The sequence below is a fragment of the Chelmon rostratus genome, chromosome 1, assembly GCF_017976325.1.
Source record: "Chelmon rostratus isolate fCheRos1 chromosome 1, fCheRos1.pri, whole genome shotgun sequence".
Lineage (NCBI taxonomy): Eukaryota > Metazoa > Chordata > Actinopteri > Chaetodontiformes > Chaetodontidae > Chelmon > Chelmon rostratus.
In genome coordinates, this window is record NC_055658.1 from 20707093 (window position 1) to 20734895 (window position 27803).

General features: G+C 42.3%; 2 protein-coding genes across 4 annotated transcripts in view; one reads left to right on the top strand and one right to left on the bottom strand.

Annotated features, from left to right (window-relative positions):
• Positions 1–13542, top strand: part of adcy7 (adenylate cyclase 7) — a 53206-nt gene extending 39664 nt beyond the window's left edge. The window contains exons 10-27 of one of the 2 annotated variants that reach the window (XM_041935775.1): positions 175–307; positions 878–1066; positions 1402–1445; positions 2429–2488; positions 3481–3558; positions 4746–4815; positions 4949–5046; positions 5231–5315; positions 7195–7332; positions 7490–7597; positions 7942–8138; positions 8328–8439; positions 8706–8864; positions 9133–9279; positions 9563–9670; positions 9809–9923; positions 11635–11759; positions 12242–13542. In XM_041935775.1, coding sequence (XP_041791709.1) covers positions 175–307; positions 878–1066; positions 1402–1445; positions 2429–2488; positions 3481–3558; positions 4746–4815; positions 4949–5046; positions 5231–5315; positions 7195–7332; positions 7490–7597; positions 7942–8138; positions 8328–8439; positions 8706–8864; positions 9133–9279; positions 9563–9670; positions 9809–9923; positions 11635–11759; positions 12242–12388 — 2113 coding nt within the window. In that variant the 3' untranslated portion in view covers positions 12389–13542. The remainder of the gene's footprint in view (positions 1–174; positions 308–877; positions 1067–1401; positions 1446–2428; positions 2489–3480; positions 3559–4745; positions 4816–4948; positions 5047–5230; positions 5316–7194; positions 7333–7489; positions 7598–7941; positions 8139–8327; positions 8440–8705; positions 8865–9132; positions 9280–9562; positions 9671–9808; positions 9924–11634; positions 11760–12241) is intronic. The other variant, XM_041935857.1, reaches the window with a different exon arrangement.
• Positions 13543–13578: 36 nt separating this feature from the next.
• On the bottom strand, positions 13579–23079 carry brd7 (bromodomain containing 7). Of its 2 annotated transcripts, none has more exons than XM_041936057.1 (17): positions 22978–23079; positions 22398–22591; positions 22226–22319; positions 22086–22143; positions 20791–20935; positions 20054–20164; positions 19222–19391; positions 18263–18377; positions 17967–18042; positions 17602–17709; positions 17377–17512; positions 16495–16600; positions 16333–16377; positions 15529–15616; positions 14797–14940; positions 13898–14038; positions 13579–13729 (listed from the first exon to the last, which is right to left on the bottom strand). In XM_041936057.1, exons 1-17 carry the CDS (start codon positions 23024–23026, stop codon positions 13668–13670), a joined length of 1842 nt encoding a protein of 613 aa, XP_041791991.1. In that variant the 5' UTR covers positions 23027–23079; the 3' UTR covers positions 13579–13667. The 2 variants fall into 2 exon arrangements, with proteins under 2 accessions (XP_041791991.1, XP_041791912.1); XM_041935978.1 differs by having other exon boundaries at positions 16333–16380.
• Between the last annotated feature and the right edge of the window lie 4724 nt (positions 23080–27803).

Here is a 27803-nt window from a genome sequence, read left to right on the forward strand (position 1 = left end):
TATGCATTTGCCAGCATTAAGTTATAATCTTGTGAAGCTTTTCCACTTTGTTCTTTGTCATAAATTAACAAATTGCCTTAATAATTCCAAACACCATCAGGTAAGAGAATTAAATATCTTCCATATGCCATGCAAAAACATGTCATTGTTTCTCTTGTTTTCCCTTACTGTTAGACGTGTGCACATCACAGAGGCGACACTGAAGCACCTGAACAAGGCTTATGAAGTGGAAGAGGGAAACGGCTACCTCAGGGACCCCTACCTGAAAGAGCTCAATGTCCGAACCTACCTGGTCATTGATCCACGGGTGAGTTCTCTGTCCATTGTACTTGAAAGTGCACGTTGTGGGGAGTGAGTGAGAAATATGTAGTATTTGAAAACACCTTTCTTACAAATAATAAAAGCTGGTATGATAATGAACCATTTTAAGAGAAATGTAGTAATTTGAATAATGTAAATCATTTTAAAACCTTTGATGACTTCCTTTGAGTACAGACAATTCAATGTCTTTTTACAACATTTTTTGTACATGTTTTTCCCACCACACTGGTTTCTGTTGTTTTTCCCATGAGATGAGGCATACAAGCACATTTATTTTTCCCTGTCAGTACAAGCTACACCTATTACTTCATTAATAATAATCAGCTCTGAAACCTGATGAAGATCCTGGTTAAAAAACTTCTTAATATTTTCTTTCAATAACAAATCTAGAGCATTGCACAGCCTTAGTGAAGGGATGCTATCCCTGAGTGCTCTCTAATGACTTCTATCATTAGGGAAAGGACTCACTCTTATTTTTCTGCCATAGAGATTCTGCTAAATGCCAGCAGCGTACCTAGATGTTATATTAAGTGTTGATGTCTGTGTGTGTCTTAAGTCTAAGGACCCATCATTGAATAGCCGTAGTGCGCCTAAACCTCGGGTGAATGATGGTCTGAAGATGCGGGCATCTGTGCGTATGACCCGTTACCTGGAATCTTGGGGGGCAGTCAAACCTTTTGCCCACCTTCAGAGTCGAGAGGGTTTCACCCCAGACACCATTGTCAATGGCAAGTCGCGCTGCAAGGTAAGCATGTTTGTTGTTGTTTGTTTTTAAGGCAAGCTACTCCTCTGCTGGAGCCCCCGTTAAAGCACAGTGTACAGATACACTGCATGGCCTGGCTTTGTTAATTATTGAGGAAATACTATAAGAAAAATATCACAGATATTAGTGTTATAGAAGGGTTTCTTCTTTCTGTGTACTGGTTAAAACTCTTCTGATGGGTCACTCCATAGCAAGTAGAATACACTCAGTGACTTCACTCAGTTTTCTTGTGAGGGGTTTCAGTATTTTTCAAATGCCTACAACAATCCCATTGTCATGCTTTCTTATTAGGTGAATGTTGTCCCTGTCTTTTCCAGGACATCCCTCTACGATCAGCACCCGGCTCCAAGATGAGTGAGAGGTGAGAACAACTCTGAGCTGCTACAGTTGCTACAAAATGAGTTCACATGTTAAGTCCCCATTTGGTGATTATTATTTTAAGATACATAAAACTGTAACAGAGTGTGTTCACACACATTCGCAATCTAACAACTCTGTTGCTCAATAGCATCCAGTGGCCTGCAACAGGGAAGACTGTTTTCCATCAACTATCCCTGCCAGGACTTTCCCATCTGTTCATAGAATCTCAGTTGGTCACCACACATTTCATTGTTAATATTCCATTAATGCAGTGTATCAAATAAAAGGAGTGTTTGTTAGAGGATTTAGTCTCAACCTACAAATGAGACAAATTGCCAACAAAATGACGTCGCCGAGGGTCTGCTTGGTACAGCTGTGCTGCATTGGCAGTCATTTCCTGCAGAGTGGTGGGAGTGCTGCGCTCTATGACGAGCCCTTCCATTAGCCTCAAATAATGCACAGACAAATTGATTATGGTTGTAGCTCATAATGGTTAATTCTCTTTTCCTGTCTGGCACAGGCAGTAAGCGTAAGGACAAATATTTAAAGTGTAACTGCTGATTAGTGGGCAGGACTCACCTACACAAACAGTGTGGGCTGGCGTAATGTGATTAGAAGAGATAAGTGTGTGCCTAAAAGCATGAGCATTTCCCCCTGTGAGAATGGAGGTTTGTGTTATCTCGGAAATTGTTAATTTCATTCATGTATGCACAGTCCACTATAGCAGAAGCAGCAGCTGTTGAACATGTCTGAGGCTGATCTGTCTGAGCTTGACGATGTTACGTAGCAGAATATATTTTTTCTCTTCTAAAAGTAGCAGTTGTGAGTGTGCTACTCCTAGCAGCGTCTAGCTGTTATCATCAGTTTTAGATGGATTTTCACATTTATTTCATCACTGGCTCTGTTTTTTTATTTATTCTTTTGGCTCCACACTGCTCTGTTATGATGCATTTGTGTCTGTGTCTTATGATTGGGCCCTGGCAGCTTTGATGAGTCTCTAGAAGAACCATTCTCCTTGCCCACCCCTCCATTCAGCAGCTATAAGTGAGTGCGGCCCTCATGGCCCGCAAGGTCCTCATTCCCTCGGTGCAGTAGTTCTCAACCTTTGGCTCGTGACCCCTAAAAACAAAAATGAATGGATGCTTGCTCACAGCCACATGTTTGAAGTGTAAATGAGCGTTCTCACACTGTAAATAATGTTTTAGAGTTTCCACCATTGTTTTAAATTGCAGATTATTTTCCAGCAATCAGTATGCTTCATGCAGTTTCCTAAAAGGGATTATTTAAATATTGTTGAATTGATTATTTTTGTGGGAGTAGAGTTAAAGGCTAAAATGACTCATTTATCACAAGGGATGAAAAAACAGATAACACATTATGAATACACTCTAAAGTTCTAATATAGCAAAATATAATTTACACCAAATGTTTAAATCATTCTGTGAGCCCCACACCCCAAAAAATGTCTCTGTGATGTCTTGGTCCACAGGGTGAGAACTATTGCCTTAGTGGAGAGCCTTGCTGTCCCAACACTAACCTGAGCAGTGGTGTAATACTGTTTCTTTCTCACCGTTTCTCATTCCTACCTCTTCGTAACAGGGCAACTAAGATCTCAAAAGCAAGCAGAAACTATAACCTATGTTAGTGGACTGACATGCTCCTATTAACACATCACTGACTGGGGCTTGAGTGTATCTGGGTCTGTGCATCTGTGTGAGTGTTTCCTTCCTGTTAGAGTTGGGGGTTTCCAAGCAGAAGCACGGCAGAAACATTCACGCTGAGTCCCACAGAACTCAGTCAACACCCAGCATTCTGTATCTGGCACACTCCCTCTACGTAACTCTCTCACAGGCACAAACCATGTTTCTCTTTTCTCACTAATGCTCGGAATGCCATTAACCACGTTGCCTCCAAGCACAGCTAAACTGGACCTGCATGACCTGATCTGGTTTTCCAGCATCTGTTCCAGTCCACTTGTGTGTTTCAGCGCCCGTCCGTCTGCCTCTTCCTAATTGTCTCTGTGCTTTCCGGCGCAGGAACAAATCCCAGAAGAGTAAGTTTGATGAGGAGCTACACAATGAGATGACAACTACCATAGATGAGCTCAGCAGCAAGTAGGTCCATTTTTACAAGTCAAATTACATTTTATGCATGCAGTACACTTATTTCATATTTCATATTTAAAAAATTTAAAGGTTAAATTTAAAGGTTATATTTGCACCGAATCACACACATCCAATTCTCTATGGCTTGAAATTTTTAAGCAGATTTTATGTTATTTATGATAAACACCAATGATAGAGCACCTGCTGCGACATCACTGATGTTTTGCAGAATATTTACCATTTAGCCATGCCAATGTGACAAATTTCTCATATTGAGATATTGTGTGTAACTTTTTAGTTGTGCTGATGGTATAGATCTGGGGATGGCAGTGTTGGTTTGTTGGTCATTCCAGCCTTGAGTCCAGACTGAAATATCTCAATCCTACCAACATTGGTGGTCTCCTGACTTGTCCTTCAGTGCTACCATGAGGCTCACACATGTGGTTTAGAGTGAAATGTCTCAACAACTGTTTGATTCAATTTAGTACAAACATCCTTGTACCCCTCAGGACACATGACTCTGACTTTTCATCTAGCACCATCATCAGATTAAAATTTAAAATTGTCCAGTACTTAGTATAGAAGTATTGTTAATTAGCAAATGCTAGCATGCTTACACACTAAATGAACATGGTGAACATGGTAAGCATTATGCCCACTCAACATCAGTATATTAGCATCGCCATTGTGAGGATTTAAGCATGCTCATGTTAGCTTTTAGCTCAAAGCATTGCTGTGCCTAAATGCAGCCACTCACAGCTGCTAGCATGGCTGTAGCTACTTGGTGCCATATCTTTGCAAATACTTAAGTAAACAATGTATCTTATTGATATCATGATAGTGCTGTCAAAAATCATAATCACCTTTACTTAAAGCTTTCTTCAACCACCTTTTTCTTTGTAAAATATTAATGTTTACTTTTTTTATCAGGGTGGTATTTGTGACATCACTGATGTGATGATAGAAAACATGTGGCTTAATTTACAAAAACAGTCATAGTACAGATGTTTAACGTCTGACACTTGAAGTGTAAAAGCCAGGCCGATGATCTATTCTTTCTTAATTTTTCTCTCCTCCAACCCTCCTTCCCTGTTTTTCCCCCTTCCTACCTCCTTTTCTTCCTCCCTCCCTTCCTTCCTTCCTCCTTTTCTTCCTCCCTCCCTTCCTTCCTCCCCTCCTCCCTTCCTCTCTTGCAGGCAATGGTCTAAGTCTGAAGAGAGCGGCAGTTTAGCTCTGTGGTTTCCAAAGAAAGATCTGGAAAAACAGGTTAGTTGGACAAAAAGCTGCAAATAGATCACTGAAAGCATTTATGATCCCACATTGTCATACATTTCCATTCAAGCTTGTTGGGGCTGAACAAGAGATTCAGGTTCAGGTGTTCTGTTTTTCCTCTTCGAAGTACCGATCCCTGGATTTGCCGATGTTCAGACACTATGTCGGCTGTGCCACCTTCATCTTCCTCTGCATCTTTTTGGTTCAAATGTTTGTCACAAAGGAGTGAGTATGACCAGAATTCCCTGTGTTATTTACCATCAAAAATCTATCACAGGGTTGTTAGCACTTAGAATGCTGTCAACAGGGAAGGACGGAACATAGTATAAAGCTAATTGAACTGATAGGGAAAGAACAGACTGGAGACTGATTTTTGACATGGTTTGACTCTGGTTTTTATCTCTCTCAGTCGACAGATGTTGGGGATGTCATTTGGAGTATTGGTGTGTGTGCTGCTGCTGACCCTGGCCATCTGTTTTGCAGGTCACTTTCAGGTCAGTGTGTTAAAGTTACACTTTCAAAGATTTCCATTAAAATAAATGTCTGTTAAGTCACAATCCCCAAATGAGGTAACACAATGTTGACTGAGCCCCTGATGAAAATGTTGCAATATTCATATATTTCCGGTATTATAAACTGGGTGCCTGTGGCAGCATTCCCAGAAAAAAATGTTGTATTAAGTTACTGCTAATGCAAACCGAACATTTCCTTCTGCTGCAGCTTCACTTTAAAAGCATTTAACTGGGAAATACGAGTTGACTATTATAATGAATTTGTCACAGGAAATGCAACATGTTTGCCATTGAGCTTTGCACTTACCGCTATTGTTGATCAGAAATGTGTTTACAAAGCAAGGCAACGGTCATTTTCAGCATTTCTTTTGACAGCCGATCAGTTTGAGATCTTGCCAGGGTGTAATGGAACAAAAAAAGAGCCACAGTGAGCAGTTAGATGAAAAGCTGCAGGTGACAGGCTGCACACCTCCAGCTTTGCAGCGATGTTAGGGTTAGGGTTAGCAGACTTATGCTGTGTGCAGCATAAAATCAGATCAGTTACTCACAGAATGATGGAAAGGGGTAATTATTGCCAAACTTTTTTATTAACATGATAATAGTTTATTTTGCTGCCCCCAAAATTCTGGAACCTGTAGTTTAAAACTGCACTTCCTGTTACTGCCAGTAACCACAGGTGTCACCAAATCAACCAGGACTGACATCTTAAGTATTACAAACTGAAGTCTTTTGTTAACATTTCACATTAGATATTCAGATTTTTGAGGTTCAAGTTTCAGTCTTTTCAGGCAATTTGTGCCATTTCACATTTAGAAACCTAAATCATACCTAAAGAGTTGTCATTTGTCCAACAACGTGTTAAAGTACGTACGTATAATACTGGCCTGGTCCTGACCTACATGGCGTGTGTATGACTCACAAGTGTGTTTGCTCTAAAGAGTTATTCAGTTAATTTTCTTTCTTTGTGTTTGCAAAGTGAAAATGAAATGTGAAATTTCGTAGGGACTACTATATTTCTGTTTTATGAAGGTCACGCAAGACAAATACAGTAAAATGCAGCAACCCTTCAGGAAAAATGCAATTTTACTCAACCTCTGTAAGAAGCCTTCCGCAAGCTTGCTCTCCATTATTTAGGCTGTTTTATCAAACAAGCATTGCACAGATGATTGTGTGCTAACAAGGTTGTGCTGAGATTGTTGTGGCAACTGCTGTTTCCAAGGTCAAGGAATGAATTTTAAAACTCAAAATAAATACATTCTGGGTCAGGCGGTGTGTGAGGTAAACAACCATTTCTGTCTTTGCATTACAGGAGAAAATATGCTGTATTGATATGTTTAATCATTTCAAATTATTGATTGCAAACATGAAATGATTCTATAATGTATTCTTCATGTAATGCAGAGCTTTAGGGCAGTCATGTAAGACAACAGTCTGCTTTTTCTTCTTTTTCAACAGCAGTAAGACAACAACTGTAAGAGCTTTGAAGGTTAAAGATGTAACACAAATGTATTACAACAGTCAAGCATTTGGCTAAATAAAGGCAAGGATGAAAGGAATGTGTGTGTGTGTGTGTGTGTGGTGTGTATGTGTGTGTTTCACTGTGGCATAGTTAGCCAGTGTCAGGCTGGAGACATGTCATGGAGGTCATCCCTTGCATTCGCTGTGCAGTCGCTTTCTATAGCTAACCCACTGACTCGGTGGATGACACCTGACCTTCAGTCCCCGACGAGCAGGGTTTTCTCCTCCCGGACAGAGTCCCTCATTGGAAAGCGATGAGTCGCTCACACATGATGCCTGAAGAAGGATGACTGCTTGTCATACCTGTGTGTCTTTCCTCCTCAATCTTCTTCATTCCCCACAGCGCCTGTTTCCAGAGAAGCTGTCGAGGTGCCAGTGGCTGCCGGCTGTGTCGGAGGCGGTGGTAAAGCGGCCGTGTGTGCGCCTCCCTCTGGCCACCATCACTACTACGGTCATCATCGTCTTGGCAGTGTTCAACCTGGTGAGACTATGCTCACATGCTGAGTGTTAAGATAGGGGTCATTATATATACATGCTGCTATTTCTAGCCGTGCCGCACTTCAGAGCTGCCATGCCAAACTTGAAAGCACCCTGTCCAGCGGTTGCTTGTCAGTCAAATCTTTTTTATCCCCCTACAGTGCTTCATCCAGAGACGTGTGCCAGAATGTCCCAGTGATATTTCTGACCTGTTGTCCGCAAATAATTCGCATGAGCAAGGATTAGAGGGAGATCTCTTCTACCTGCCTGTGAGTGATGGATTTGTTACCCATAGACAATAATGACCTGGTAAAATTTGATGTTTTTTCATACCAGACTGGATTAAACAGATATAGTTCTGGCATGTGTTTAATGGAGTAACAGAAGAGAGGGGGATTTTTGCACCACCATGACTTGAGTGTCTGGGCTTTTCAAGACACCTAATAATGTCTGCTTACAACTACAGGACAATGTGTTATAAAACATTTTATGAATTGTTTGTATACTACTAATAAATGCTTAATAGGCATTGTTACATAAATTGTCACTGGATTTGTTGTTGACTGTTATTTGACCCTGGTCTAATACCATCCCTCGCCTTTCTCTCCCTCAGTACTCTGTGTACTGCTGTATCCTATCACTCATTGCATGTGGAGTCTTCCTCCGCGTAAGCTTTGAGCTCAAAGTGCTCTTCCTCACCCTGGCCTCCGCAGCATATTACATCATCATCCTCAGCACCAAGCAGGATCTCTTCGAGGCCTATGGAAAGATCCTCTATTCTCACATCTCTGGCAGCTGGAACTGCAGCAGGTGGGACTGAATGTCAAAAGTGTGTCAGAGCAAGTACCACTGTATGACCATATCATCCATATGCTGATGGTTCTCAGCTCCAGAAGACGACAGTACATTTATAAATGTCATGCTTGCACAGAATAATCATATTTGAAATATGGAAATGAAAGTGAAGTCCAGCCATGAATGCTCGGCTTTGTTCTACAGCGGAGACGATGCATCCATCCTGAGATGGATAGGGCTGGTGAAACACCCCCAGGTGATGAGCTGCATATACATCACCCTGTTCCTGGTCACGATGCTCATCATCTCACAACAGGTAATCTTCACCTGTCTGTTTCATTTCTCTTCCCATTTTATCTCTCACACCCCAAACCAACACAGTGAAAACAGATTCAAAATGAGTTCGCACATGCTCACGTTCGTCTTTCGTTGGTCTAGATTTATCTATGTTTATCTATGTGTCTGTCCCTGCCTTTGAGCAAGTCTAAAATAATAAGTTTGAATTCATAAAAAACTGTGGCAGCGATAAGTTACGTTTTCCCTCATTGTCTCGACTAACCTCACTGTGTTTCTGCCTGCTAGAACGAGTCCTGCTTCCGCCAGGACTTCCTGCTAAAGTATAAGAACCGCACAGAGCAGGACGAGATCGAGACCAGAGAGAACCTGAACCGCCTGCTGCTGGAGAACGTGCTGCCGGCCCACGTGGCAGCCCTGTTTGTAGGGGAGAATAAAAAGAACGAGGTGAGGCTCGGTCACTCAGTCTGTTTCTTTGATAAGATGGATGCCCCAAAGGAAATTGATAAACCACAGTTCATCTCGTATAATGATCAGTGGCTCACTTTACTCAGCCAGTCAGTCACTTTTCTAAATGCTCTTCTTGCCCATTCTCATGTTAAAAAGCTGACCTAATGTCATCAATCAAACTAGTAGCAGTAAAAGGAAGCCTAACAGTCCCAGTCTCCTCCTGGGTCAACCAATGACTTTATACTTTTGGGTCTTTTCCCAACAGGACCTCTACTACAAGTCCTATGACTGTGTGTGTGTGATGTTCGCCTCAGTGCCGGATTTCAAAGAATTTTACACCGAGTGTGATATCAACAAGGAGGGCCTGGAATGCCTGAGGCTCCTGAATGAGATCATCGCTGACTTTGATGAGGTCAGGACGGCAAAGAATGACGAGAAAAACCTGTTTCATCCGCATCCCTAAATCTGTTTCCCAAAGACTTTTCCATGATTCATGACAGATGTGTCTTTAAAGTCCCAAATCTGTTATTGTAGCTCTGTCCATGCACTCAGTCCAATTCCAAATGTTAACCCTTGCGATTGGGCTGAAACAGTACAGTATCATTAGCTAAACTCATGCTTAAGAATCAGGAATAAATACTGTAAATGATGAAGTTGCCACACATCACACTTTTTGTCCTTCTCTAACCCGACAGCTGCTGTCCAAGCCAAAGTTCAGCGGTGTGGAGAAGATCAAGACAATTGGCAGTACTTACATGGCTGCTGCGGGGCTTAGTGGGACGCCTGGTCAGGAGAACAATCAGGTAGATTAGCTGCTGCTTTACACCAGGGTCACGTCGGCTTTGTTGACTGTTTTTATAGCAAGCCACCAACGCATGTTTTGACTTGAAGCTTGAGGCAGTCATAATGAGGTTGTTGAATGAATGAATCTGTTCTTTCAGGACAGAGAGAGGCAGCAGGCCCAGATAGGGATCGTGGTGGAGTTCGCCATCGCTCTCATTGGCAAGTTGGATGGCATCAACAGACATTCCTTCAATAGCTTCAGGCTGCGTGTGGGTGAGTGTGCTCAGCTGCTCGGCAGCTTCACCATAAACCTTCCATTGACCGAATGCTGCAGAGCACTGTGTTCAGCTCTGTTGGGGCCAACACAGTAACCCAACCGGTCACCTGGGTAACACAGTGCATGAGAGCGGTGGCCTTCAATCACTCAATTACCATGTTGTCATGTTGCACTCAGAAATGTAGTTGAAGATAAATGTACCTTACCAGAGCAAACCCATCTTTCTAAGTTAATGTACTGTAAGTTGTGAAGCATGTGCTCTGTGGTCACCTGTAGATAAATGTCATACTCAAACCATGAGAAAGAGATGGGATCAATCAAGTGTCTGAGAAACCTTAACCTGTGCCTGTTTCTGCAGCCCTGACACGGTTATTCCCACACAGGTTGATTCTGAGCAGACATCTTGGATAAAGTTTTGATTCAAACATTTACATTTCCAGGGAGATAAAAACATAAACAGAGAAATTTTGCTCTGAGTGGTACAAACCTTCTTTAACAGAATGCTGTCCTTATCAGCGTCTGTGTCTAAACACCTTGTAACTTGGAGACAAAGTCCACCAACTTCCACTTTACATGTTTGTGAGAAGCAGTTGGCAGAGTTTGGCGCAGACTTTTTCTTTGACCGACGAATCCTCCTTTTGTGATTCCTCTGCTGGCAGTTTTAAAAAGCTTTTAACTATTCTGCAGGTGACATCTAGGCCTCTCCACGTGTTCACAGTTTCTTATTATTTGTCTACAATCAAATTCAAGGTGAAACTGCACCTTTTCAACAGAATAAAGCTAAAATTTTCTCCTCTCCTTGTCTGAATAACATTCCTGGCTTAAAACCAGCCTGTGTAACCTTGCTAAATAGCGGCCACTGTGGCCACAAATGGCAATTACAGGATGATAGCAAATCATTGTGTAACAGTAGTGCAAATAGAGAAGGGTCATAAAGTCAGAGAAGTGACTCAGTAATTCCAGTTACACAGCAGTATCTATCTCAGCATTAGTAACCATAAGCTCATGGTCATACCAGACAGAGGATGGCTGTAGCTGCATAACCACTGAATATAGTGAATTGAGCAAGGTTTTATTTGTTGTGAATTGTACTTTTCGTTGGTAAGAAGAAGATTGTGTTACTTCCTCTATCAAAGGTCGCTGTAAAAAAGTGGTTTTAGAAGGTTTCCAAATTTATTGTGTAAATGTTCTCAAGGAATCAATAACTTTGTTTTTTTCTAATGTAAGTTAAGCACTTTATGTGATAAGCTGTGAACATTCAAATGTGTGAACATAGATCCAGTGGATTTTTTTTTGTGTACCTGCTGTCTGGGCTCTCAGGGAAACATTTGATGTTGTGTTTGCATAGTGTCTGGTATATCCTTCAGAGCAGTCACTGTATTGTCCAAAGCCTTTTCAACCTGGTGTTAGACTGGCTTGAATAGTTGGGCCACTCAATATTCGCTTTGCTGATTAATGTCCTTGACAAAAAATGACAGCAGAACATCAGCACTGTATAAATGCTGGCTAATTTTTCACCCTTGCTGACAGATCTTTAAACTACCAACTGAGCCAGTGTGCACCCAGAGATTTGTAGATGGATGACTCACTTTTCTTCTTGAATCTATTTCATCCTGTGTTTTATTTCTACACCACTTCCTCTGTAAATTCTGAACATTGTACAAATTTATCACAAAATACAGAGTTAAACGTGTTGTTTTTCCACAGGCATCAATCACGGCCCTGTGATAGCTGGAGTAATCGGGGCAAGGAAACCTCAGTATGACATCTGGGGAAACACTGTCAATGTAGCCAGCAGGATGGAGAGCACAGGGGAGCTTGGAAAGATCCAGGTATGTTCAGCACAGCGCAACAGAGGCAAACAGCAATATTCCATCTGATGTTCTTAAAGGTGAAACGGTCTCATGTTGGATCTCAATACGATCATGGCTGGATTTAGATCCAGTTTCTCACAGAAAAAAGTCATAGATGTGCTTTTCTGCTGCAATTGCACTTTATTGCTGTGTGTATAAAAAACTTATCTGTGGATTCAAAGCAATTCATGATTTAACTTGGAGTAGCTACTTAAATTAGTTTGCCTCTGCTGATGGCTCTACCGTAGCTACGATATAATTCTGTAACAACAAAGTTGGAAATGAATACATGTATTCAGTAAGACAAGGCAGATGTTACTTTTGCTGCAGGGAAGTTCTGACAGTGCATTTTACAGATGTGGTTTTAAATCTGGCTATTTAGCAACAAGACATACAAAGCATTATAAACTTGCTGTTCAAACTGGACTTTTGTTACTTGTCTGTTCTGTGTCTCCCTCCAGGTCACAGAGGAGACGTCCCATGTGCTGCAGAAGCTGGGCTACTCGTGCGAGTGTCGAGGATTTATCAACGTGAAGGGGAAAGGAGAGCTGAAAACCTTCTTTGTGTGTACCGACATGAGCAAGCAGCAGGGTATGGGGCTGAGCTGAGGCCAGGCTGCCACAGCCAGCAGAGCTGGAGACAGACTCACGTACACAAGTCAAGAGTTTATAGACTCCTGTACGCCACAAGTGTTGCGACAGAGCTGACTGTACAGCTGTGTTCCTGTGATGTTGCTGCATATTCAGGACTTAGAGGAAGTGCTGCCTCGCTGTGTGGTGGATGTCAAAATGAATCAACACTTTCTGCTCTGGAGCCTGTTGGAGAGATGATCAGTACGTACAATCGCCATCTTTTTCTTATCATGAACACATTTACGTCCAGTGATCGGTCACTTTTGTACTTTTTTGTCTCTATCTTAGATGTTGTTTGTGATAGAAAAAGATGTGTATTGTACTCATGCCAAATATAGTTGTGGGATTTTTGAAGACCACTACGGTCCTTTAAAAACAAAACAGTGGATTCTGTTTGGATCCTGATTTGAAACCCTTCTGGTTTTCCTGTTTGAGAAGGGATGGGCACACTGCTCTGTTACTGTGTAATGAGCATGACATCTGTGAGCTGTTTCAATATCAGAAACAGGCTGTACAGAAGATAGAGGACAACTGTTTTCATGCTCCTTTCTTTGGGACATACTCACATAACGAAAAGTAGTAAGTTTCGCTCTCTGGCCATGCTGCAGATCCTTAAGTTACTGAATCCTCTGAACCTTTGACTGCCCAAGAAGCTTAGGTTCAGGTAATGGGAACATCTTCTAGGTCCCAGCTGTGTAGTTTGGCCAGAGTAACAACAGTTTAATATTACATATATAACAACATATTTGCTACGTTTCATGAGGAAATGGACAAATCCACGTGCTGTATGTATGTAATCTGTTAAAGTGTTGCCGCTTGTCTCCATATATGCTGCAATGAGGGAAACCTGTGACGCTCTCCTTGGTGTCTCGGCTTCTGTGTGATCTAACAACCTGCCTGCTGTGAATGTTTTTCTGGCTCCAGCTCAGATGATCACCTGAACTGATCCGAATCGCTCGCTGTGTCTCTGAAAACTTGATTTGTCTTGTGGCCTTATTTTTTTGAGACCTTCATCTTGTCTGTAATTGTGGTTGCATAATAATATTAATAATAATGTATTTGCCTTTATGTGAACAAATGTGACTTTGAATTTTGTATAGTTACAGAATGTAATAAATGTTTTCCTAAGTCTGCAGTTTGCCATACAGTATTTCATAAAAGCCAAGTTGCATATAAAAAGAGTTTATTAATTGGAATTCATACAAATGTCACACAAAACATAAGTTATTCAACTGTAAGCGTGGGTGGAATTTAGTTATACAGTGAATGTATCCTGATAACTGGACAAGGTTTCCATTGGCTCAGCCATCTGCTGCACTGAAAACATTGAAAAGTATAACATTAGATAAGCTAAAATCCAAACCCAAATAACAGACAGATGTCAATGAGAAAAGTTGGTTTATGTTTAGATAAAAAATTATACTCAATCAAGAAACAGTATTGCACACTTATGAATATGAATTGAGCATGTATAAAGGTATTTACCAGTGGTGAGGTCAATGAAGGGCTCGGGCGGCTCTGGAGGTGCAGCGATGCCCATGGCCCTCCTGATGCCATAGACGCTGCTGACATCACCTGGGGCCACTTGACCAGTCAGCTCAGCTAAGTTCCCCGTCACCTTCTCAGCTGCAGACAGGAGGAGTCAAAAAGAAGCATTCAAACAGCCAGCATCGTTTAGCAGAAAAGCTAACAATGGGTAAACCGCTAACTTGGCTGTATCCAAATGTCCCCATCAGCACCTCTAAAACTTAATAATTAACACATTATATCTTCAACCGAAAACCAAAATCTAAAAATGTCAAGTCAGGGTTTGACAAGACCGGGAGCCTCACTGTGACGACAGGACTGCTGATACTTGATTTTACTCTTGTTTACTGATTAAACAAACAATATCCAAATAACATCTTAGTGAATTGTCGAGGTGGATTATCTTTGGGCAGAGCTAGAGCCAGCTGTTTCTCCGTGGTCCCAGTCTTTATGCTATGTTATGCTGACCAGGTGCTGGCTGTTGCTTCATATTTATCATACAGGCATAAAGAGTGGTCCTGATAGCTTAGCTGACATGACATCCAAGGAAAAGACACACCAGCACTGCTTATTGTGAAACACTTCCTCTGGGTAGTGCAAATATTAAATAGTAACAAATTCTTATCACACACTAAACCAAATAAAAAAAAAATTAATCACAGAATCCATTCCTGTGATTGAGTTGGTCAGTGTTGGCGATTTGAAGCAGATCACGGTCAACTGTGAAGCTGAGAGAGAAACCGCATCTGTGCAGGACGGCTGGTAAGGAGGTAAATGGCGTGTTGTTACGGGTCTACAGCTGGTGGCGGCTGCTTGAGTGGAGGAACAAAAGGGGCCGAGCACTGAGAGACTCTTACCCAGCTCCATCTCCTTGGCAGTCGGGGCCAGCAGGCAAATCATGTTCGGTGGCTGCTTGGTGCTCAGACGCTCCTTTTGTGCTTCCTGCAAGTCACGCAGGAGCTTTGTAGTCTCGTCCAATTTCTGCTGGAAGTGTAGGGCCTCTGTGACAGAAAGACGACACGTATGCAGATAAAGCTTCCTCTGGGTTCCTCCAGTTACCCTGTGGTGACCCCTCCTGTCCTAGCTTACACGTATAGAACACAATACAGCCTTTCTTTCTCAACGCTGATGTGGACTCTTTACTGTTATGTTAATATCCGAGAGTGCAAAGGGGAGGGAAAACAAACTTTAATGGGCTGTTAAAGATCTAAAGAGGGTACATAATGGGATGTTGAGTGGTTCAGCAGCTCATCTAACTGCTTTAGGTTTTTTTTGTTTTGAATTGCCTCAATAGCAACTGCATTTAGAGTGTAATTATGAATGTCTTTGTTAATTTGAAACAGAGAAAGCCATCAGGGCGAACCAGGCTCACAGATCTGTGTCCTGCTCTCTGGGTTGGGCAGATCAGACCCATGATCTTCCATGAGAGTGGGTGTTTATTTCAGTTGTACAGGTTCATTGTCAAAATGAAACACTTGTTACTGTGGAGTTGAAACTGTTTTGCCATTCATCTGAATGGCTTCTCTGGTTGTCTTCTTTCTTTTTAATTGATAATCTAATCTGTAATGAAATTTAGGCAGATGTTTTACCCCCAGAGAGCTCCTCCGCCAACTGCAGGCCTGCGGCAGAGCACAGCAAGTCGAGCCTGTTGCAGCTGGATGCTTCGGGTCCAGTCACCTACAAGACATGAGGAGGGAAGCAACAGTCAGATTAGAAAAATACATTCCACAGTAGACAGCTGATGCATCTAGGGAACATCCATGCCTTTTGAAGCCTCTTTAGTCACGCTGCTTCTTCACTCCAATAAAATCAAACCTAATGAAAAGCTGCACACACCCGGGCAGGGGATGAGAGTAAACTGGAGCCCGGCCAAACACAGCAAACAGGCAGGACAGAGGGTTGCTGTGTGCCTGATGGAGGGGCCTGTACTTTGGTTTCCTCTGCTGCTCTGTGGAGCGATTCAGCCATGCAGCCAGTGGGCACTGAAAGAAAACACTGGGCCTCTCTAGGTCCTCCAGCAGCGAGCCCTGAGCGAATAGTGCCGCTTCGATTTGAAGGGAAATGTTCTTTCCGTGCATGGATGGATCACAGCCAAGGGCAGGCCCCTGCTATGTTGACACAGCTGCAGAGGCCGTCTATAATGACAAAATGAAATGAAGTGTCCACACGAGGTGTAATGCAAGAACACGTGCTGTACCCTACAGCGGCACAGCAGGAGCCCCTCTTCCGAACATCACATCCAGCACTGATGAGGGTGAACGGCTCCGGTTTTGCATTATGTAGCACATGCTGATATTTCTCATTAAGAACTTGATGTCCGTTTCCACTCCACTACTGTACAGTCAAACAGAAGCTGTTGATCACTGAGGACAGGGATTTGTATAAACTCTCACCTCCATATTATTCTTGTCCTCTTCTGTATTTGTCGCCTCCTCCACCTGCTGGACGAGCAAAAACCACATAAAAACACATCCTGCTCAGTCATCAGCTGATGCTTAAGACAGCGGTAACACAAGTCAACACGGATCCATTAAGGTGTCACAGTAGGCGCTTACCGTCTCTTTCAGGGTTTTTGAATGCTCTCCGTTCGTCAGTGCATCCAGAAGATTGTCTGCCACCTTGTACGCATACTCGTCTGGTTTGGCCAGGAACTCTGACAAGCTGCCAAGGACGCACATGCAAACATTTACCACTATTGTTCTCGATGCAGTGGCGGGGTGAAAGTCAGAATCGCTGTCTTGGCCAAGAATAATGAGAAGTGGATCTCAACTCTAATGAGAGACAGTCTAAGCGTGCTTTTCCATTAAGAGACATAAAGGCTTGAGGACACAACAGACAATAACCAGCATGAAGGCAAGGTACAACACATAACACAATGATTCAATTCACACAATGAATACTTGAACAAGTATTTACTCTATTTTAGGAATGCAGTAAAGATGAAGGTATTCAGAGAGATGAACACTTGTGTTTAGACCAAATCATAAACAACACACTTAAGTACAGGAAGAAAGCATTTCAACTCTGAATACCGATGTTACAAAGACTTGGTTGACTGAATTCCTCGCTTTGTTCTCACCACAAATCATCCGGTCAGCTTTAATGTTTAGCCTGGGCACAGAAACTCAGGAGCTTATGAGCACAGACCACACAAAGCCTTAAAAGCAGCCGGTAACATTCTTGGTGGAGATGCAGCAAACTAAGGGTGTCATGAGTGTCATCTGGTGGAGTACCAGGAGATAATTATACACGACAGACAGAAGATGAAACCACGGTGTGAGAATTGATGGGTTGGAGTCAGAGCTGACCTCCTCCAGACTGGATTCCTTCGGTGAAACGGAGAAGCATGTGGAAAGCAGTCAGCCAGGAATGGCTCATGTGACGTTTTGTGTGAATGCCGCAGAGCTCGAGTGCGTCTGCGGTCGTGCTGCACATACCTGTCTGAGCCCTGCAGGCTGGACTCCTCGCCGTAAAACGAGTAGATGAGGTCAGAGTCCTCCTTGCTGATGTTGGCGAAGCTGGAGTCATAGGTGGGTGCGTAGGAGGTGAATGGCCCGTAGGTGATGTAGGACACTGTGGAGAGTGGCGTTATCGGCTCATTATCGTTCATGAAAGCTGCTATTAGCAATGTGCATAAACGTGAAGTTGAAGCAGTATGGTACCTTGAGTAATCCTGTTCCTCTTGTCCTCCCTGAAGCCCTGCAGGGTGTTCACACCGCTCTGCAGCCGATTGGACATCATGCCCAGTTTCACGGGACAGTAACCAACATCTGCAGCAGGAAACACACACACACTTTAGCTCTCTCTCCACTTCACTGTCTTAATTAACGCAAGATCTAGATTATCTTTCATCTTTTCAGCTTGCAACCAGTGAAGGCTGAGAAAACATTCACGTTTCCAGTGCTAGAACGAGTGAATCTTTTATGCGCCTCTCATTAAGATTTGATTGTCTTAAAAGTTGCTTATTCATTTTCTGTTGATCAGCTAACTGACTAATGAGCTCTATTAAGGCTCCAGATGGACTCACCTCCCACTGATGGATCTGCTGGGTTGAGGATGGCCAGAGTCGTGGAGCCGTCAGACTTCCGCCTTGCAAACTCGAACTACACAACAAATAAATTCCAACATCACCACCCAGAAGGAACAAAACCTCTCATGACCCTATTCCAAATCGTTCCACATGTCTAAAACACCAAATTGGATGTTATCTCAACTTAGGGCTTTAAAACTAGAGACTTTTGATGACATCATTGTGAAAGAGCAGACAGCCGTGATATTTTTAATAGTGGACAAAAAAACTCGAGTTTAACCCTGCTTCCTCACATCACACTGCAGCACTCTGTTGGACAGCTTTCCACCAGACTCTTCGATAACCTTGCGGATTTCCTCAAGCTCCTTCTCTGCCTTTGCTGCTTCGTCCTTGGAGTCCTTGTCCTGTCTGCAAGTGAAACACAATTGAAAGACAGACAGAAAGGCAGTTGAGACTCTCTGACCATAAATGAAAAGGTTTGCACATTGTAGCAAGAATGAAAAGCACGCACAGTGCAGCAACATACTGCAGAGAGAGGAGTGAGTGCTTCTGCTCATAACCGTCTACATTCTGCTTTGACTCCTCAGATAATCTACCTGGAAGCATTTTGTTGACGCCAGCAAACGCCAACTAGATTTTATACACGCTGTCTTCTGTTGTAACAATGAAGGTAAAAGCAGCTGAAAGAAACACAGCACAGCAAATGTTTCTCGGCTGTTGCTCTGCAGCGAGGCACAACGGACACGTGATTTGAATCGTCTGGCTCTGTTACATCACTTGGCAACAACACTGATTTAAAACATGTACAGCCATGAGAGAAAACAAGACCCAGCATGCTGAGAGGCATTCCTCACATTCTCAGCCTGCGGCTTTGCAGTGGAAAACTGACTCACTTTAGTGTCAGAGGGGAACAAACCCACAGAAACCGACCGCGTGCGCTGACAGAGTGGCAAACTGTTTCCGAAGTGCTGTTTTTTTTGTTTGGTTTTTTTGCTTCTGGTGGACTAAGATGTGTAAGGGACAGCTTTTGGACATTTCTTGATTGATTTACTTATGTCACCTTACTTGAACTCTTGAACTTTAGAATAATGTAAAATCGGACACTTCAAGGGATTCAAGTAGTGAATCATGATTATTATTCTGCTTCCTCTCGTTGAAATCTGGGCACATCTAGCTTAAGAGCTGCTACGCTGCAGTGTTATAGGACTGTGATTTAAGGAAACATGTACGTTAAGTCAGCAGGTTAACGGACCTTGGTGTGCTGGGTTCCTGGGAGCTCTCGCTGGTGTCCGTGGTGGCCGGTCTCTCCTTGTTCTGGTCCTGGCTGGTGCCCCCATGTTCCTCAGACTTCCCGGGCAGTTTGGCAGAAGGGTCGAGGCCGGACATGAACTCTATGCTCTGCTTTAGGCTCTCCAGCCTTTCCTATTGGAAAAACAAATAAAACGGTATCCATTTCTTTCCCTTAGGATCAGGACAGAGAAAAAAAAATTGCCTGATAAACCTGTTGGTAGTACTGATGATGCAGCGTGTAATCAGTCTGAGAGCATTTTAAGGCTATCTGCTGCCCCCATCTGTTGCACTACAGCAAAAGCAGAGCCATACAACTTAGTCCAAGTGCTCCATATGCAGTTTGAAGTGAACACAAACATAAACAATGACTGATATTGTGGTCCATAGAGCTTTGTGTGAGCAAATGGGAGAATTTACAGCCTACTGTAAACACCATGTGAGCTTAAAGAAGTGGGGAACATTTTTTCACCTCAATGAACTCCAGCGAAGGTTGTGTTTTCACTGTAACTAATCATTGCTGTATACTGAAACAGTTTCAAAATCAACCTGGCTATATTTTCTGCATTAACACATATTTTAAGCTTTAACTTCTAAAGAGGCAGCAGAAATAATACAGACCCCATGGAGCTTTCAATAACACCTGTTGACTACGATCCCACAGTAATTTTTTTTTTTTTTTATTGTGAATGACCTACAGAGACATTGTCATCCAAACAAACTTGACTACAGAACAATCCTAAGCAGTCCCTATGATTCCTTAAAGGAGTCCTTTTTCTGAATCCTCAGTTACATACCTGGCTCAAAATCTTCATTCCAGAGTGTAACAGTTTTCGAGCTGCCTTGTGGTAAATTGTCTCGGGTTTGTTGTAAATCATGGCATTTTCACACATGATCCTGAAGTCTACCTGCAACAACAACACATCACACACCAAACACTTGATGACAAAAAAAACACCTGTTGTGGATCAAAATACAATGTGGGGTGTAAAATCCTGGTCTACATGACAAACTATGTGGCTTTATTGTACTTCATTTTTAGTCTCTGTGCAAGTATTCTTATATTGACACTAAACCAACATGATTAATACCTGGGGGTGTCCTGATGAAGTTTTGTTTATCTCTGCTTTATACCAAGTTCAATAATTCTATTTACCTCAATGTTGTATCAGACACACAACAGGTGTAGACTACTAAATGTGACACACTTTATTGATCCAAATACTAGTAAATTATTAATATGATATGAAAAAAGTCTCACTGGGAGACTTCTGAAATGACAATGAAATGATTACATAAAGAGCAAATATCTCACTGTGTTAGAATGCCAACATTATCAGACTGAGGTTGAGAGAATGCAGAAAAGGAAGGATCAGACTTTATTTAGCCAGTTCCAATCCATTAAAATATACCTGGACGGGCCCAGATACCGACCGTTAGGATTGGCTCAAGACATCCCCTGTTATTTGGGATTATCCTGCTGTGTGTGTATACTTGCAAGCATAACACATTGGTGTGTAATACGGACAGATACCTTGAGTTCATCCAATGACTGGTAGCACTCTTTCTTGACTTTGTCCTTCATTGAACTAAAGTCCATAGGCCGTTTGATAATGGAAGAGTAGCCAGGAGCAATGAAGTCTGTCACCGGAAATGAGAAGAATGCACTGGGATCTTTCCTGCAGAGAAAACACACACGTACAGTATCAGTAGCACCAGGCATGCAGTAACTTTACTGCAGACAGAGGACGGAGGAAGGGCTAATGCCGAGATCAGACTACACAAATCTAGCCCAATTTCGAGATGACTTTGTCGTGGACGACCAATGACCAGCGTCATGGCCGACTGTCAACGACAATTGTGCGTCTGTACCCATTTAGTGTGACATGCTAAACGACCTGTTGTGCAGTGTGTGGGATGTCCCACAAAACCACAACATGTTTCTGAACGTTTGCCAATCAAGTGCTCTCTTCAGAGAACAGTTAGGTAACCATGGCGAGGAGTAGGGATGCTGAGGTTGCTGCTGTCAGGTTGGACAATGAAATAGAGGAAAAATTCATTGAGTTGTGGCAGCAGTACCTCTGCCTGTTAGACGTTTCCTCAAGGGAGAACCATGACCGAGTCAAGAAAGACAAATGCTGGCAAGAAATAGCGGAAGCAGTTCACCAGCCCGGTGAGTAGCTGACTGTGCTGTCATAACATCATCCCCAGTCCTGGGGAACATGCCTATCATTACTAATTCCAGATCTAATGTTACAGTAGCCTGTTTAATGCGGTCAACACAGCTAAGCCTGCTCCTTGTAGAAAACATGACTATGGAAATAAAATTATTATATGTGAAACACCAGATGCTACCCAGTAGATGTATAAATAATGACTGAAGGGGCTGAAGTTTACACTGCCTCTTGCATTTGCTTTTAATGCTATAGCACATCCACAGCTGTTTTTTCTTTCATTTCTTTTTTTCAGTAGACAAGACCACGAGCATCACACACCTCGCTTCTGTCAGTTTGACAGCCGCCTCCCAGATGAACATCTAAACTTGAGCGTGATCATGAAATCAGACATGCTGTTATGGGTTGGGGTCATACGAGTAGTCTTGCTAGTCACAAGACCAAGACACAGCGCAAGTTAATGGCCCTGTAATCAATAGATCTAACACGGTTACCATCGTCAAAGACAAAGAAATCATGTGGTCTGATCCTGGCATAAGGGTCAATGTTAAAACCTAAAGTACTGCGAGTAAACTTGTTGCTGAATGTGCAACAGCTGATAAATAAACAAGCAGATAAACAATTATGGCACATCATTAAATGATCAATGCTGCACCTCTGGAGCTGCCTGATGAGCTGGTTCAAAGCTTCCTGGAGAGGAGTCTGTTCTTTTTCTACAAAGAAGAATAACAAAGCTTAAAGTGAAGATCTGAGTCAAAGCGCTGACATAAACAGTGAACAAGACTCTGAATCTACCTTCCAGTTTATCCAGCTCTGAGCGTATTGGAGTCCGGCTCTGTTCTCGGTCATCATCTCCATCTGCATCCGATCCTTTCTTCTTCTTTGTCATCTAATTACAAAACCAGAATTAAATCTAACAGGCAGATTATCCATGCAAACATCCTTGTTAAGGGGACAGTTACAGTACCTTTTTCTTTCCTTTGTCATCCTCTGGTGACCCTAAGCTCCTCTCTTTATCCTTCTTCTTTTTCTTCTTCTTGTCTTTGGGTTTGTCATAGTCCGCCGGCTGTTCGTCGTAAAAAGTGTCCCGACTCGAGCTTCCTGTCGTCACTTCGTTTCCAGACACTTTCAACACCAGCTTCAGTGGTCTCTCTCCGTATTCTGCAGATATCAAGTCAACAAACAGCATTATCGATCTAACAGTAGCTGATAGACCCGCTACAGTTGAGAGAAGCTAAGAAACAATAGCCGCTCACTGCTAGCTTACCAGGCAGGCGTTGTCGTGCTGAAGTTACAGCTAACGCCGTATCTTATCTTAAACCCGCTGTTGTATTCACATCGAATTGTGACATATTCACTGAAACATGCGGGAAATAAACAGCTAATTCAGCCTGGTAGCTAGTATAGCAATACGATAGCTAATCGGCTAAATTAGGACTATGGTCGGACTAACAAGCGCGAAAACAGGGATTCCAGTTATGTGTTTGAAAAAAAATCAGTACATAATTCATCTGTACAAGTTCTTGAATTATCCGCAAATAAAATACCTTCATATCCGTGTTTTTCGGACTTGTGTTTTTTATGCTTCTTGCCCATTGTTTGTATTTTACTCTGGCACCAGCCGGTCGTACTCTCTGATCCCTGTGGTGGCGGAAACACAACAGAGAAGCTGCAAAGAGCGACGCAGGCCTCCAGCGCCACCTGCCGGTGAGGTGGTGATAGCGTGAGGTGATATGTCCACCCTTGTTGGTCGGTAGAGGGCGACGTAAGATTAGTACTGAATTCAACCCTGGACCAAACCCTGCAGAACATTTCTCCTCCAGTGAGTACCATTGTGATGTGATTAAATGTAACTGTCAGCCAGCATTATGGACGTCACTCACTCACACCGTAACAGTAGACATATCTGCAAATATAAACACACCTAAAAAGGCTTGTCTGTAGCCAGTTAAAAGGGCTGTTCAGTATTACACTTCAATGGCGACCCAGAGCCCCCCCAAACAAGAGAGAAAGAAAGAAAAACAAAAAATATTAGTTTTTCTAAAAAATATCTGTGACTGCACACTTGACTGTATTGCTAGGACATATTTCACACAGTACAGAGTAAGTTTAGAACTTTCTTGTGCAAAACTGCAAAAACAAACCGAAAAATAAATACAAAACTTTTTCTCTCGTAACTTCAATCTCTGAAAAACACTTTCTCGTAAAACACAATAAGATCAAGCTGCACAAAGTGAACAAAAAATGTGACTTCGAATACATAAGGAGAGGTTTCTTTCCGTCAAGCAACTGAAGCACAATGAAACTCTCAGAATGCAAACTTAGTTTAAAGTAGGTAACTCTTCTTCAGTTACAGTATTTAAGGAACTCGCATTATTGCTTTTGTATGATCCAAAATGACTTCTCTGTGTAGCCTCTCAGTGTGTGTGCTAATTAGCATCACAATATACATAAAGTGCAAAATGCAAAAGTTCATAAGGTACATAAAGTACAAAAAGTAAAAGTACTCATTATGCAGAATGGCCTATTTCAGAATTATTTATATCGGATTGGAATTATTAATGCATCAATGTGTGCCTTATCACTTTAATGTAGTTGAATCTATAATAATACATCTTTAATTTATTATCCGATTCCTTCTTTTTATTAATAATTTCAGGCTGTGAAGTAACTAAAGCTGTCAGAGAAATTTAGTGGAAGCCTTGAGCTATCAATTCTCCACTGTGCTCGTCAGCTAAATATGACGTCTGTAAACTCCCACTCGTCATTGATGAAGCTCAGTACGACTTGATATGTGTGGTAGTTGCTTAGTGTTGATTTTACTGAGTTACTGCTGTACTTTCTCATGGACCATGCTGTTTTGTTCTGGCATTTCAATTTGTCTAATGTGTTTGTGTCCAGGCAACTCGTATCTCATCACTGCTCAATGAGCCACCTGACATTTGCAGAGGACGCATCCTTTTGCTTTCCTTATATTTCAGAGCCTGTTTTGTTTTGAAGGGATAGAAAAGATTGCTTGTGTTACCCGCCCTTGCAAACACTGGCTTCCAACATAATTTACATCTTATCGTCTTCTGCCGGTTGTCTGACTTTTTAAACCTGAACTATGTGAATATAATGGAAGTTGCACCAGTGCTTTCAGCCATTTGTTAATGTCCAAACAAAGCAGCATGGGCTCTCATGTTTTCCAGACGATTTGCTGGCACATGACATTGAATCCTCTGACAAATCTTGGGATGACTTGTTATGTTTTTTGGTCAGGTAAAATGAGACCTCTACCAGTCAGTGTGGTATTGTTAAAATTCATACCTGTGTACTTTCTATACCGTTTTTACCCTCCACCCAGAGATTAGGGTTATTTTTCTCATGTCAGAGTGGTCCCTCAAAATGTATGTGCACGTCTCTGCTGTAACACCCTGAAGCTCTCTGCTCTGAAGGTCTTCATCATCGTAGATGGGCAACAAAATGTGTTCTAACAAATGAATGCTAAACTAGAGGGCGTCATCATGAAAATAAAATATATGAGACAAAATTTTTTGTCCAAAGAGAGCAGAGGACAAGTGATTCATAGAGCAGATATGTGTTCTGTTGCAGACAGAGAAAATGCTACTGGCCTTGAGGTGAAGCTTTCTTAAATAAACCAGATTAAGCTCCAAAGGGAGACCGATGACACTCGGTTATGCTTGGGCTCCATAGGACACTGTGCAGTCTGGAGCTTCCCTGCCTCGCAGAGCTGTTATGCTGTTAAATCGGCACATATTGTACCGGCTGATGAATGACAGATGTTTTATTCATGGAGGAAAGATAGTGTGCATTCTTTGAAGCACATTCCAGATTTTATGAAGAGGGGCAGAAGGTTTGAAAGGAATGAAGATTGACTGAATCCACCATTTCAGCCATTCCTGCCTACAGATGAAGAGGTGATTCTGACACTCTGTTGATGTTTGAGTCTCCTATCCAAGCAAACCCACCTCCAACAAATTACCTCCTGATCTGTGTCAAGAAATACCGACCCCATAGTACACCCTTTACATACCGATGCGATTACCAGCTGATGCAAAGAAGAGAAGGCTTCAATTACAAGGCCAACATTTTTTATCTATGGAATTCAAGGGTCAGAGAAATGGTGCCCTGACAATATGCCTGCAACAAAAGCCTTGTATACGCCTTTAAGATACTAACACACAAAGGAAAAGCTGCTGATTTCTCTTCTATTATGAATGTACGAATCATACTTTTTTTGCCCCTTGGTGCCGGTGGAAACAAGCTGCGAACAGATCAGCGTGGCATATCACCTTTATAGTTGATATGACAGTCTTGTTGGTAAACAGCTGCTTACTCAAGCATCCAGCAGATATGGAGCATTGGCATTCATTTAGGGACATTATCTGTGTCCACCTGATAAATGCATGCCTAATGCTCACTCTCCTTTTACCTCTGTTTTGGTCTCCACCAGCTCCTGAGGGAAATGTCTGTCCCCTTTCACAACACACAGAGCCATTTTTTTTAAACTTTATTATTAAAGTATTGATAAGTCCTGCTTTAAAGTTGCAAACCTTTCTGTAATTATTCAGATTCAGAGTGTGGCTGTCCTGCTGTGTTTGGTGTGTTTGAAGCTACCAGGTAAATAGTAAATTGAGTGACTTTAGTTCCCATGAAGGAGCAAATCCCCAAAGGTTAAGTGTACTTTACACACACACATCATAAGCATTAATAAACCTTGTTGAGAGAGCGATTCAGGATAACAGGTGAACAAGCTTAAATCCATTGAGCGCCTTCATTACAAGAAAGCAGTGGTAATGTGGCTCTGTGTCTCGGGCCTGAGGAGGGGAAGGACAGGATACGTGCCAGCCCCGGGTCCAGCCCGCTGCAGCCCCAGAGAGGCCGTGGGATCCATCTGCTTCATTCCAGCTGCGGAGCAGCACACGCGTTGGAAGTCCGTGGATTAAAAGGAGATCAGTTACACCAAACAGGGCTAACAAATGGCAGATGTTGTGAATTTCATTATCCTCTGTCACAACAGAGGGCTAAAGGGACCCAGAGACTGTTTCCACATGAAAGCGGCATCCCAGCAGAACCATGGGAAACCGCTTCCCACTCTGTGGACTGGATGGAGCTGGGATGTTTGGTCTCTCCACATATACACAAACAAAAATACAAACAGGCGTACAAAGGCTGGCTTTGAGCAGTTTATCTGTCTTGCACATGGTTCGACTGAACCGGCATTTGACATAAAATGTGCTGTTTGGATGCTGCTGAGCCAGAGAACTACGGTCATTTTACATTTTTTAATATGCTGGAAGAATTCAGTTTGAGCTGCTCTAAAATAACACGGAGTGATGTTATAAATCTGAGTTTCTCTGACTTCACGCCGGGTTAACCTTTTACATCATTTTTAAATGCCAGTGACTGTCGTATATCCACACAGCCTATCGTCCGTCTGTACTTGCACTTGCTAAACTTTATCAAAAATAAACTGCCTTGATTTATTTAAACACTCAGTTCATAAGCACAAAAATGTGCTTCCATGCGAATATTTGTAGGATCATTTGTTAAAGTTTCGTAGCTTCGACATTTGCATTCTGAAAACTTAAAGTTACTTTGGGTAATTACATCAACATTTAAAGTCTGTGACAAATGCAAATTAATAACCTCTCTCCATATTGATAGATATAAGAATATGGCATGAAGTTTGGTCACAGAAGTATTTTCTTTTCACTGCATGTTGTCAGAGTGCTGCTCAGATATGACAGATGAAATGTTTGGGGTCATTACAACTGTCAACGCAGAACGGTTTTGAAGATGTAACCAGCCATCACCAGTAAGTCAGACAGAAACATCAAAGAGGAGAAGCCAATCATCCTGCCTCAGTGTTTTTCTCCCGCCTGCCAGTCTGTCATGGTAACATCTTTGAGCATCAATCACTCATTCCTGTCAAAGTATTGTGTGTATGGTGATTCTATTTTTATCTGCAACCAAAACACTGTTGTGCGTGGCTTTGATGATCAATTTTTACGGCACACCACTGTCTCCATGATGTTCCGGTCCTGTGGTCCTCTGACATCCCAGCCAGGTCTGTGGATGAAGGTCTAAGGTCATTAATGTGTTTTAATGTAGAAACCGCAAATATGGTACCCTTAAGTATACGCATGTTTTTTATGGACAAACAAGAAACAGTGGTGCGATAAAGATCACCATCAGAGTCAAAACCAGGACATCATGGTTTCACTGCAAGCATCTTGGACCACTGAGCCACCAGGGCACCTTACTGAGGTTATTTGAAGTCAGTGAAAGTGTTTGTCTTAGCATCTGCCTTCTCCACTTGCTAGCCACAGCCTTCTCTGATCCAATTACTCTAATGTATATTTCATTG

What these genes read in the sequence shown, in the direction of transcription:
- brd7 (XM_041935978.1), bottom strand. Translation starts at nt 23,026, where the DNA reads ATGGGCAAGAAGCATAAAAAACACAAGTCCGAAAAACACGGATATGAA. An exon ending in ATGACAAAGGAAAGAAAAAG is followed by an intron (nt 22,320 to 22,397) that starts GTACTGTAACTG and finishes TTTTGTAATTAG; the next exon opens with ATGACAAAGAAGAAGAAAGG. An exon ending in AGTCATTGGATGAACTCAAG is followed by an intron (nt 20,165 to 20,790) that starts GTATCTGTCCGT and finishes TTGTTGTTGCAG; the next exon opens with GTAGACTTCAGGATCATGTG.